At 35.8% G+C, this 13,626-nt stretch overlaps 1 protein-coding gene across 2 annotated transcripts in view; it reads left to right on the plus strand.

Moving 5' to 3' along the window:
* Window positions 1–13,626, plus strand: part of STXBP3 (syntaxin binding protein 3) — a 47,106-nt gene that overhangs the window by 9,467 nt on the left and 24,013 nt on the right. The window contains exons 2-7 of one of the 2 annotated variants that reach the window (XM_005677975.3): window positions 3,210–3,259; window positions 3,868–3,949; window positions 4,744–4,820; window positions 7,556–7,634; window positions 8,868–8,968; window positions 12,476–12,630. In XM_005677975.3, the coding sequence (XP_005678032.1) occupies window positions 3,210–3,259; window positions 3,868–3,949; window positions 4,744–4,820; window positions 7,556–7,634; window positions 8,868–8,968; window positions 12,476–12,630 (544 nt within the window). The remainder of the gene's footprint in view (window positions 1–3,209; window positions 3,260–3,867; window positions 3,950–4,743; window positions 4,821–7,555; window positions 7,635–8,867; window positions 8,969–12,475; window positions 12,631–13,626) is intronic. The other variant, XM_013962574.2, reaches the window with a different exon arrangement.

Below are 13,626 nucleotides of genomic sequence, written 5' to 3' on the forward strand. Positions count from 1 at the left end.
ATTTTATTCTGAGGTAACAGAATTTGAGAGAATTTTGAAGTGGGTATTGAAGTGACAGGGCTGTGCTTCAGGAAGAAGACTCTTGACTGCAGTGTGGACAACGTACTGGGGAAGGTAAAGGGGTTAGAGGTAGGGAGCAGGAAATCCAGATAGGAGATTATTGTAGTAATTCTGTGAGAGAGAGTAAGAATCAGGGCATTGGTAGTGATGGTGAAAGTGAAAGTGAAGTCCCTCAGTCGTGTCCGACTCTTTGTGATCCCATGGACTGTAGCCCACCAGGCAAGAGTACTGGAGTGGGTTGCCATTTCCTTCTCCAAGGGATCTTCCCAACCCAGGGATCGAACCCAGGTCTCCCACATTGCAGGCAGACGCTTTACCGTCTGAGATGGTGGCAATCACCAAGAAGAACAATTGATACTGCCTAGTGATTAGAAGCGGAGAAGGCAATAAACTCAGATATGCCGATGACACCACCCTTATGGCAGAAAGTGAAGAGGAACTAAAGAGCTTCTTGATAAAGGTGAAAGAGGAGAGTGAAAAAGCTGGCTTAAAACTCAGCATTCAGAAAGTGAAGATCATGGCATCTGGTCCCATCACTTCATGGCAAATAGATGGGGAAACAATGGAAACAGTGACAGACTATTTTCTTGGGCTCCAAAATCACTGCAGACAGTGACTGCAGCCATGAAATTAAAGGACAGTTGCTCCTTGAAAGAAAAGCTATGACCAACCTAGACAGTATATTAAAAAGCAGAGACATTACTTTGCTGACAAAAGTCCATCTAGTCAAAGCTGTGGTTTATCCAGTAGTCATGTATGGATGTGAGAGTTGGACTATAAAGAAAGCTGAGCACCGAAAAATTGATGCTTTTGTACTGTGGTGTTGAAGAAGACTCTTGAGAGTCCCTTGGACTGCAAGGAGGTCAAACCAGTCCATCCTAAAGGAGATCAGTCCTGAATATTTACTGGAAGGACTGATGCCAAAGCTGAAACTCCAATACTTGGCCGCCTGATGTGAAGAACTGATTCTTTGGAAAAGACTCTGATGCTGAAAAAGATTGAAGGCAGGAGGAGAAAGGGACGACAGAGGATGAGATGGTTGGATGCCATCACCGACTCAATGGACATGAATTTGAGCAAGCTCCAGGAGTTGGTGATGGACAGGGAAGCCTGGCGTGCTGTAGTCCATGGAGTCACAGAGTCCCGCACAACTGAGCGACTGAACTGAATGCTGTAACACATTTTTTTTAATTGTACTGAAGTAAATCAGGAAGAATCTTACTTACCTGGTTTCATTTGTCAGATGTAATTTAGTAATGAGCTGGTTAGGGATTTTCCTGCAGGTTTTTTGTTTTCATCTTGTTTAACTTAGGATTTAAGTAGAGTTAGAAAACCAAGTCGAATAATACTTTCAGAAATTTTTTCCAGATGTGTTTAAATTAAATATTGTTGTTTACTTGCCAGGTTGTGTCTGACTCTTTGCAACCTCATGGACTGCAGCACTCCAGGCTCCTTTGTCCTCTGCTGACTCCCAGAGTTTGCTCAAATTCTTGTCCGTTGTATCAGTGATACTGTCTAACTTCCTTCCTCTGCTGCCCCCTTCTCATTTTGCCTTCAGTCTTTCTCTGTCTCAGGCTCTTTTCCAGTGAGTTTGCTTTCCACATCAAGTGGCCAAAATATTGGAGCTTCAACAACAGTACTTATAATGAATATTCATAGTTGATTTCCTTTATGACTAACTGGTTTGATCTCCTTGCAGTCCAAGGGACTCTCAAGATTCTTCTTTAGCACCACAATTCAAAAGCATCAGTTCTTTGGCACTCAGCCTTCTTTATGGTCCAACTCTCACATCCAATACTGGAAAAACCATAGCTTTGACTGTATGGACCTTTGTTGGCAAAGTGATATCTTTGCTTTGTAATATGCTGTCTCAGTTTATCGTAGCTTTCCTTCCAAGGAGTGTCTTTTCATTTCATGGCTGTGGTCACTGTCCACAATGATTTTGGAGCCCAAGAAAATAAAATATGTCCTTGCTTCCACTTTTCCCCTTTCTATTTGCCATGAAGTGATGGGACTGGATGCCCTGATCTTAGTTTTTTGAATGTTGAGTTTTAAGTCAGCTATTTCATTCTCCTCTTTGACCCTCATCAAGATGCTCTTTAGTTCCTCTTCACTCTCTGCCATTAGAGTGGTATCATCTGTATATCTGAGGTTGTTAATACTTCTCCCAGCAATCTTAGTTCCATCTTGTGATTCATCCAGCCTGGCATTTCGCATGATGTACTCTGCATATAAGTTAAATAAGCAGGATCATAGTGTACAGTTTTATCCTGCGCCTTTCCCAGTTTTCAACCAGTTGTTCCGTGTCCAATTGTAACTGTTGCTTCTTGACTCACATACAGATTTCTCAGGAGGCAAGTCAGGTAGTCTGGTAATCCCATCTCTTTAAGAATTTTTCCATTTGTCGTGATCCACACAGTCAAAGGTTTTATCGTAGGGGATGAAGCAGAATTAAATGTTTTCTTGGAACTCCCTTGCTTTCTCCATGATTCAGTAAACATAGACAATTTGATCTCTTGTTCCTCTGCCTCTTTGAAACCCAGTTTGAACATCTGGAAGTTCTCGGTTCACGTATTGCCTTCATGAATCACAGTCTTGTCTTGGTGAAGGGGCTTGCATAACTCAGTGAAGCTATGAGCCATGCTGTGCAAAGCCACCCGAGATGGGCAGGTCATGGTGAGAGTTCTGACAAAACATGCTCTGCTGGAGGAAGAAATGACAACACACTCTAGTATTCTTGCCAGGAGAATCCCATGGACAGAAGAACCTTGTGGGCTATAGTCCATGGGGTCTCAAAGAATCAGACACAACTGAGTGCCTGAGCCCTCATGCACCAGAAAGAATGAAGTGGCTAGGCCAAAGTGGAAACAACACTCAACTGTGGATGTGTCTGGGGGTGAAACTAAAGTCCGATGCTGTAAAGGACAATAATAATAGCCTTTTTAATAATATTTTTAGTCTCAAAAAGTTAAAATATATTACGGTTTAAATGTACCATATAGGTTAAGTATTAAAGAGAACTGATTTTTACTCTTGTATATGTAAAGCTGAGCAATTATGAAGCTGAGCAATTCCAAGTGATATTTCCCAGCCATCTTGAGTACTAACAATTTATTAAGATTCCTAAGTAGTTCTCTTTTTCTTTGCAGAGATAAAAGCAACAGTGTTTGATGACTGCAAGAAAGAAGGCGAATGGAAGGTAGAATTTACATATTCACATAGAATTTGCATAACACTAGAAACCTTTATTGAGGGCTTGTACATATTTTTTTACTTATTACACTTGTATAAAAGTACAGAGTTAGAAGCATAGTGTTTGCCTTCAAATCTCAGCTTTACCTCCTATTAGTTGTGGCTTCTTGAGCAAATTACTTGATGTCTCTATGCCTCTGTTTCTTTATCTGTAAAACAGAGATGGTAGTACCTCATAGATAGTTATAAATATTAAATGAAATAATTCATGTAAAGTGCTTAGAACAGTGCCTAGAACAATTATTCCACCACAAGCAGCATTTTATGATTTTAAGAAAATTTGATGTTCAACATAAGATACATTTGAAGTGAACAAAGTCTGCTTCAAAGTGAAAATATTGCTTATGTATAATATTATATGACCATATATTGAGGAAATAAATTTCTAAGTCACGAAAGTTAAATGAGTTGAGATAATTTTGCTTGCTCTCCTGATAATTTTATGTTATAAAAAAGGTTATGAATTTGAGTATATTTAATGCACTAAATTCTGTCTTTTGTGAATTCTTGGCAGTCAAATGCTTATACTATTGCTTAATTTATATTCATTTTAAGATATTGCTTCTAGATGAATTTACCACTAAGCTTTTGGCATCATGTTGCAAAATGACAGATCTTCTAGCAGAGGGTATAACTGGTAAGTGTTTCAAATACTCACCATGAAAAACTTTTTTTTTTATTATGATAGGGAGAGTTTAAAGTATTAATAAATTTTAGTTAGTAATTGTGTTTCTCAGGGGATTATGTCTTATTTTTTTAGTAACTCTAGCTATAATAATTATTTTGGACACTGTTTTCTTTGTGAATCTTCAGAATAACCTCTGTAAGTCAAGATTTTTCCCCTCAGCTGAGACATATAATTAAGCACCCCTAACCAAGACTAAGTCAGTTGCCTTGTTGAGTTTGTTCTTCAAATTTTTTATTGTTATATATATTTGTTACAGTTTTGTATGTTGATGCAGTAAGTGTACTTCAGTATTTTGGCTGATGTTTGTGGTTTTCATGTTTTGTTTTTAAGTGGATAGTAAGATTAATGTCATAAAATCAACTTTTGTGCATATTTCCAAGTGTGTAATACTGACTTTTTAAGCTTCTCTTTATTACCTAGAAGTGAGGCAATTGCAAATTTAAATCAGCTGTAGCTTAGGGTTATGAAAAATAACACTGCCACAGTTGCTGTCTTCCACCAGGCAGGAATGTGTTAATGAGATTTTAATTTTTCTTACATTTTGGGTAAAGTATCAGTATCTTGTAATATTCATAATCATATTATCATCCAAAACTCTTCATTGTTTAACTCATTTATTTAAATTTGCTCTTCATAATAGACTTTTAAAGACAGATACAAAATATCATAATTTGTAATGTGAAAACTGAGACTCCAAGTCAAATATAATTCTTTTGTTTATATTTTGGACTTTTTTTTGTTAGTTGTGGAGAATATTTATAAAAATCGAGAACCTGTCAGACAAATGAAAGCTCTTTATTTTATCTCTCCAACATCAAAGGTGAGTGTTTTGAATCTAAACAGTATGTTCTTCAAAACTTTCACCATAGATGTGATTTTCTCTTAGAAAATTTAAAGTAATAAAATGTCCTTTATTAGACAGGTAGTTTTATAAACTAGTTTGTGTAAGAAAATCTTTCTGAGTTAGAAGATTGTTTTATTTGCTTTCTTCTCAATGGGAATATATGTGAAAGAATTCCTTTCTCCCCCTATATGAAAGCAGAATTTATTTGTATAAAACAACAGAGTTTCAAAAAAATAAGTTTCTTTCAATAATTTGGTACTCGTGTAGTTTCTAGTCAACCATGATTTTAGGAGAATGGAAGTGTATGTGAAAGAAATAGTCTTGGATTAATCTTTCATTAATGTTAGTCACTTCCCTATGGCATACACATATGTATGTGTATACACACATATATGCATGTGTGTCTATTTTTTATGGGAAAGGAATTTTTAAAATTTATAATCTAACCATGATTTAATTCATACTTAAAGTCAAGCTTTTAGAGTTATATAAAGTATCAGATTCATTTATTCTGTATAGTATCTGAGAGTGCATTTTCCAACACATCCTTTGGCTTATTCTTAGAATAAAAATGTTAATTTTACAATTCCAATTTCATTTCTTCTAACTCTGGCAGACAGTAGGGAAAAACCGAGATATTTACAATGTAATCTCTACATGTTGGCTGCTGGTAGATTTTAATGACATTTTGTATCTTATCTGTAATATAATGTTATGAGAAAATTTATGCTCGGAAAAAAATGAAAGTTAAAAGCACCATTTTCACATACTAAATTTGCAGAGGGATTAAAAAAAGTGTGTGTATATATTTAGACATCTATTTATTTGTCTTGTCTATGTATCTTATCTAGCTCTCAGTATGCATTATCAATGGATAATGGAGCAGAAACTATACTGCTAGTGGGAGTATAGATTAATACAGCCATTTTGGAAAATAATTCGCCATATCAGAACCTTAAAAGGTTCTGAATCGTAAAATTTATTGTTAAAAAAATCCAGAGAAATTCTTAGTATTAACACATAATGGTAGGAAAGACCATGTGACCATTGAAAATGAGATTTCTAGAAAATTTTAATGATCTATGTAAGTGTTCATTTTTAATGTAAGTGACAGAAAGCAGGATACAAAATTCAGTATTCAGGAAAGGATCAAAGAATTCAGAGAAAATGACATCTAAGTGTGACTCCTTTATCTCCCACAACCAACTCCAGTTTCTCTTCCTGTCCCAAATCAATTATCTTTTGGGTCCTATAGACCTATGGGTGCATGTGAGGCCTTGGACTCTTTGGGCACTTGTAGAGAAACTTGGTGTGAGATTTCCTTCCTCAGGGGCTGGGCAAGCATCTGGAGACTAGCTACAGAGAGTTCTCAGGCAAGGGTCATGAAATGACAGATTTTAGGAAGAGTTGGTTATAAGAGATACATGAACGTGAAGTTGCTCAGTCATGTCCGACTCTTTGCGACCCCGTGGACTGTAGCCCACCAGGCTCCTCAGCCCATGGGATTCTCCAGGCAGGAATCCTGGAGTGGGTTGCCATTTCCTCCTCCAGGGGATCTTCCCAACCCAGGGATAGAACCCAGGTCTCCTGCATTGCAGGCAGACGCTTTAACCTCTGACCCACCAGGGAAGCTAGGGAAAGGTCAGATGGGTGGTTTGTTTTCTTTTATACTTATAGCCCTCAGGAGGAGAAACCTGTTTACCTTCTTCTTGTGGTACTGCCTCTCTTTAGGTTACTCCAACAACTAAACCTAAGTGTTAGCTGAGCTGACATAGAAGCAACCACACATCTAAGTGGGTCAAGTGACCAGAGAGAGAAGGTTTAGTAAGAATGAGAAAAGGATACCTATAGCAAAATACAGGAGCTTGGAAGGAAGGGTGATAATCTGAACAGAAAATAGTACACTTAAAAGTCTGGTGTAACATGTAAAAACTTTCTGAAGCTCTGAAGTATATTTTCTTAGTTAAGTAGTTGACTGTAGAGGAGGATAATCACTGGAAATTTTAATAGATAGTCTGGAAGATAAAAACGAAGTATCTCAAAGCAAAAAAAAAATGATGGAAATCATGGTGGGAAAGATAAGAGACTTGCAGGATACATTAATGAGCTCTAACAGAAATATACTGGTTGTAGGAGTTGCAGGGAGACAGAAAGGAACAGATAGATGAGAAGATTAAATTGTTTGTTTTTGCTTTCAGACTGTTGTAGCTTGAAAACTACCAGCAGAGAGGCAGATACTGTTAGAGTATATTACCCGCTTTCCCTCCTCCTTGTAGTCTGCTAACCTTTTAGTCTTTCATTCTAATCCCTCTTGGCAATTTTAGCGCTTAGCTCACTGGCAGTCTCTTTAGCACTTCTCCAGTAATAGTCTCGATGGTTTCATTATCTGTGTAGGTAATACTACCCAGTACATTCATTTTCTTCCAGTAGTCTTGTCTTCTATGTTGCTTTAGCTTCTTAGTCACTTGAGCATTCTTAGGTCTCCTCATCACCAAAAGAGCACTCTCTGTTCATATATCTTACCTTACTACTTATTACACTTCTCACTGTAAGTGGCCAGATAACATAGCATCTTAAAAACTCAGTTTGTAAGTTACAGTTTTAACATTTAAGGTTTAACTTTATCATCAAAATAATCTTAGTTATTTCAAAAGTAGCACATTCAAATTAGTATTTGATAAAATGTATATTAACATCCGACCTTTTTTCAGTCTGTAGACTGCTTTTTACGTGATTTTGGAGGTAAATCAGAGCACAAATATAAAGCAGCGTATATCTACTTCACTGACTGTAAGTAGCTTTGTAAAAGTTATTGCTTCGTTATTTCAAATCCTACTAATTATGAAATATTTCTTATGCTAATTTTAAAAATAGTGACTTTCTATATATTGTTCGTTCTAGTTAGGTTAGAAAGAATCTAAAAATGTAAGGTTATTTCTATCCTAATTCATGATAAGGTGATAGAAAATTAAATCATTCCAAACTAGTTTCAAAAGATGGTCATTTTTGCTGGTGTACAAGGGAGAGGGGTTTGACGAAGACAGCGATCCCTCAAATTCTGTTCCAATAACAGGGAGAATTCTTCTTTAAATCAAAGTTACAACTGGGGATTTGACTGTATAATAAAGAGTATTATAAGACCCTTTGGGAGATGCAGTGAAGAAACTGTCATCTGTTTGCTAACAGTAAGGGAGAAAATCTACCACATTTCTTTTTCTATGCTGTAGATTCAAATAAAAAGCAGCTTTCTAGCTTATTTTTCCTGTAAATTATTATTTATCTCATACCTAGCAGCAGTTTGCATTTTACAAAATGCCATATCATAAGTATTTGCCATTTAAGTAACCTTGTTACACAGAAATCATGTTTATGGAGTTGATAAACTTTAATGTGTGAAGCCTCTTTTAATTTAAGGAATCTTGAAATTAAAGAACATCGTGTTAAAAGATAGTAGAAGCCAAAGGTTAATACTCCAACCTAGATTTAGTGAAACTATAAGCAGTTAGGTAAAAGGCAGGAGCAAGGGGAAGACAGCTCTAGGGTGCAGAATTTACTAGTTTGGAGGCTTAGAATTTCCTCACATTGAAGAAGGCCCTATAATGCAAGGAAAGATGAAAAATTTGTATGGTGCGGCTACACTTAGTGGCAGATATAGAAAAGTGTAAATTCCTAAGAAGCTCTGAAAGTCCTTCAAAAGTTTATTAAGTCCTTAGTTTGGACTTGATTTTCCTTCCTGACAATATTAGCTTGCTGTGTTAACAGCTCTATAAGGAAACACATCTTGGTTATGGTGGATATGAATGGGGAAAATGGAATTTCTGTTACAGTGCTCATTACTGGAATTTATCTGCTGTATAAAGTGAAAAGCAGTATTTACATATTATCTCTGTCCTCACAGTAAATTACTTTGTGAAAATTAGTAATTATATGTAAAAATAAATATTCTTGGATGTTGGAAAGACTTATTCAAAACAATGAAAATTTAAATGCAGTTATATACTTTGATGTTTTTCCTCCTCTCAGTCTGCCCTGACAGTCTCTTTAACAAAATTAAGGCTTCTTGCTCCAAGTCAGTAAGAAGATGTAAAGAAATAAATATTTCCTTCATTCCACTTGAATCTCAGGTACTTTCTACTTTTATTTTTTAACTGTTTTATTAAAAAATTTTTTTTTGAGCATTGAAAGGCTTATTACAAGGGTCAAGCAAAGAGAATGGGCAGCTTGTGCTTAGAGTAAAACTCCTTTTATTTTGGATTAGTATAAACTAAAATTTAAAAGAGTTTTACTCTTAAGCACAAGCTGCCCATTCTCCTTGCTTGACCGTTGTAATAACGATTTTAAAATGCAGTTTTATGAACTTATTTGCTAAAAAGACTTATCCTATCGATATTTCGTGTGTTGTGTATTTGGTTAATTTTAAACAATCCACAAATAAGCACTTACTCTGATGAAAGGAGGAACATGAGTTCACTAAATTGGAATATAGCATTAATAGTAAAATTGGACTTAAATTTCACATCTCTAAGTCCTGTGTGTGTTAGATTATGAAATCAAAAGATTTTGAGCATAATCTTTGTTAAATGACTCCAAAGAAAAATGTTTATATTTGTAACCATTTGTGATATTAAAACAAAATTCTTTAGTAACTGTTTACACAACATTATATAAACTATCATTTACTTTACTTTATAAAATGAAGGATTCTCATAGATTTGATTTGCCTTTGGAATAGTTAATGAGCCTTCAATTAATAATAATAATTACAAACACATAGTACTTTCTCTGTCAGATGCTTTCCTAAATGCTTTACATAAATGTATTCATGTAATCTTCACAGTAGCCCTATGAGTAGATGGTAATTCGGTCTACATTTTAAAGATGGGGAAATCAAAGTAGTTAAGTAACTTGCCCTAATCACACAGCTAGTGTATTGTTTAGCTCTGTTCTCTGTGTTTGGATTCTAATATTTTGTAGAATTGGAATAGTTTACTATTTCTTAGAACTATAAGGTTGATTTTTTAAGAAATAAAAAGGTCCTGGATAATGAATTTTTCTTTTAAGCTGTTGCTGTTTTTGATGAAGGCCATAATCAAAATCGTAAAATCTTTAGATATCTGTTTAACATTAAACTGTTTTCTTAAAGTAACAAAGGTTACTTTAAGATTTTTTCCCTTTAATATATTATGTGCTACTGCTACTGCTAAGTCGCTTCAGTCGTGTCCGACTCTGTGTGACCTCAGAGATGGCAGCCCACCAGGCTCCGCCGTCCCTGGGATTCTCCAGTCAAAAATACTGGAATGGGTTTCCATTTCCTTCTCCAAAGCATGAAAGTGAAAAGTGAAAGTGAAGTCACTCAGTCGTGTCCGACTCCTAGCAACCCCATGGACTGCAGCCTACCAGGCTCCTCCGTCCATGGGGTTTTCCAGGCAACAGTGCTGGAGTGGGTTGTCATTGCCTTCTCCGAATATATTATGTAAGTTTAGTTTAATACTCTAGAAAGTGAGAATAGCCTCAGTGCAGAGATACAGAAGCAGAAAAGTGCAAGAAAGCAGCAGGATTATGGATTATTAGGGGTGATGGTATGATAAATAAGTCTGTAGGCAGGCTGGGACCAAGTTGTAGGAGGCACCAGGTTCCACCAAGAATGATGGTAGAAAATGGGCAGATACAGAAGAGTACCAAAGGAAAAGTAGAAGTTGGGAGATCATTGAAGGGAAATTGGTAGTCAAATATGATAGTCTTCCAAAGAAGAGAAGTTGTACATTAAACATATTTAGAAGTTGCATGGAGAGAAAAGTGGTTGACTTCTCCTAAATCCATGAGTCAAAGGGATTAAAGAAAACTCATTCCCTTTCAAAGGGTTTAATTAATACTATCACATATAAATTAGGACAGTTAGATGAAAAGCATCAATATAAGAAAGCTTGTTTACAGTGGACCTTAGGGAGTACAAAAAATCTGGTATAGTTAGTGGAGAAGGTGCTAGATTGTGTCTAGATAGAAATAGATCTAACCTAGCTATAATTTAGCAAGAAAAGTAAATGGAAGTTGTGAGTGGAAGTAACAGAGAATTCCTGTATTTAAGGAACTGGTTGTGGGTCATGGAGATGAAGAAAGCATTTGGTAATAGTCTAAAGGAACACATTATGTTGGTGATGGAAAGTAGGGGGAGGAGAGGGAAGGAAAGACAAGATGTGAGTGTAGAAAGAAAACCAGCTCCAGAGTTCTCCTTGACTCATTGGAATATTAGATAATAACTTAGATTAATTTAAGATGTGGTAACAAATCTCCAAATCTCAGTGTTTCACAACAACAAAGTTTATTTCTCATTCATGTTATTGTCCACTGTGGTTTAACTGGGTTTTTGCTCTATATCCTGTTCATTCTGGGATATAAGCTGAAGGAGTGGAGTTCTCTTTTCTGGGACATAGCAGAAAAAAAAGAGAAATGGTGGAGCCATACAATGGCTTTTAAAGCTTCTGCAGGGAAGTAGGCACATGTCACTTCTGTTCACATTCCAGTGACCATAGATAGCCTGATATCCATGAGTGGGAAGTATACTCCCATAAGGAGAGGCCCTGTCAGGAAGGGCAATAAATATTTTTGAACAGATATTTTCTACTGCAGTGGGATAGAATACTGTGAGAAAGCCACAGTCCAGCTGTAGGGTACTTGTTGGCAGTTATGGCAGCTAAGACTTTGAGCAGGACAGACATGAACAGCACATTAGCTTTAGCTGAGTCTCAGTCCATGTTCAGGCTCCTCCTGTTAGTGATAGGTTATGGTCAGAGAAATGTATTACTTTGTGTGAAAGTAAATGCAGGGAAGTTTATCCATAATTTATTAGTTAACCTATATTATTTATTACGTCTACTTTTATACTCAGTACATCAGACTAAGAGGGATTACTACCATTGTTTAAAAACAAAATTAAAAATTGAATGTGAAACTCTCACCTCCAATTAGAGCGCCTGTTCTTTTGTATCCCTCAAATAGCACAATAGTAAATCTCTAATCCAGTTCTTTGCATGTAGGTAAATGCTTTTGTTAGTTGAAAAATGTCTGTGAGATTTCACTGTATGTATACAAAGACCAGTACTATGTCTGGCACAATGCTGTGTTCTTTGAGGAAGTATTTTTCTACTTTGGGAGAGAAATTTATTTATACTCTTAATGTCAAGAGTATAAGCTAAGGAATTGAAGATACATATTAACTTTGGAAAATTTATAGGTTATTCTCTGATGGGTTGAGATTTTAATGTATGTCAGATATATAGACCAATTTTGGCTTTATTTCTTCTTGCCAGGTAATTAGGTTTCTGTTGTTCTTTGACTACCTCAGATCCCTTTATTTGCTGCACAGGTAGAGAAAATCCAACAGTACAATCTATATATAAAACAAGAACTGAAGGAGAGAGGTAGATTAAGCAAGAAAGGAGAGTGAGAAAAGGAATGAAATCAAGATGACAGAGAAAATGAGATTTAATTAAGGTAAAGACACAGTTGTTTCAGGAAACAGCATGGTTAGTACAAGTATTTTGTAGAGTCCCAAGGAATAACTGCGCTTTTCTTGATATATATTTTTAATCAAATTTCTAAATTGACAGTGTGACTTTTTTGGCCTAACTTAGGTATATACTCTTGATGTACCAGATGCATTCTATTACTGTTACAGTCCAGACCCAAGTAATGCAAGTGGAAAAGATACCATCATGGAAGCAATGGCTGAGCAGATAGTTACAGTATGTGCTACCCTGGATGAAAATCCTGGAGTAAGATATAAAAGGTAAGGCACCCAGTGGTGTCATCATATGTTATGATGTCTATTTGCTCTTTGGTATAGAGGTAATGTCTCTGTGCTTTTGTGTGTTGGTTTGCAGATTTTCTTTATAACATTATGCTGTATATATAGGAGATTTAAAGTTTAAGGCTTAAATTTCAGAGTAACTGACAGCCTCTGTTACTGAATTTCAGAGCTTAAATTTTGTATGATTTACATGAATATTTTTCATGAGTTTAAGGAATGCTTTGAAGTATGTCTTTGTTGTCCTTTGGGGAATACTGTCTTACATTTAATGTTTCATTAAATTTCCACCAAATTGAAATAGTCATAGTATCTGGATACTGGTTATAGTGTCTAAATATCCATGGTATCTAATTCCAGTGGCCATTTTAAACAGATTTGGGTTTTTTTTTTTTAAGTTAAAGTTTGACTTTAGTACTATGTACCTTTATTTATTTGCTCCTTATTAAAAGTAAAGTTTTCTGTAAAGTGCATAAATTATATTTATGTGGCTTGATAAATCATTCCAAAGTGAACACAGACATCTGACTTCACCCAGGTCAAGAGAGAGAATACTAACAGTGTCTCAGAGGCCCCCTTTATGAGGCCCCCTTTATGATCCCTTTTGGTCATCACCCACTGTCTCCTCCTCAGAAGTAACTGTTATTCTGACTTCTAACACATATTTCAGTTTTGCCTGATACTGAACTTGATATATATGTGAGGTCATGATATTTTTTTATATCTGGCTTTGCTCAATATTATGTTCTTAGACTTTAATGTTGTTCTATATAGCCAAACAGCTTGGATTTTAATCTCTGCTGTTTACTGGCTTTGTGATTCTTCTGCCCTCAATTTCTTTGTATATGAAATGGGAAAAATAGTAGTAATCACCTCATAAAGTTGTTTTTAGGATTAAATGAGTCAATATCTATAAAGCACTCAATATACTGCATGGCGTTAATGAAATGGTAGAAGTAAATACACTGTACTACTATT

The sequence above is a fragment of the Capra hircus genome, chromosome 3, assembly GCF_001704415.2.
Source record: "Capra hircus breed San Clemente chromosome 3, ASM170441v1, whole genome shotgun sequence".
Lineage (NCBI taxonomy): Eukaryota > Metazoa > Chordata > Mammalia > Artiodactyla > Bovidae > Capra > Capra hircus.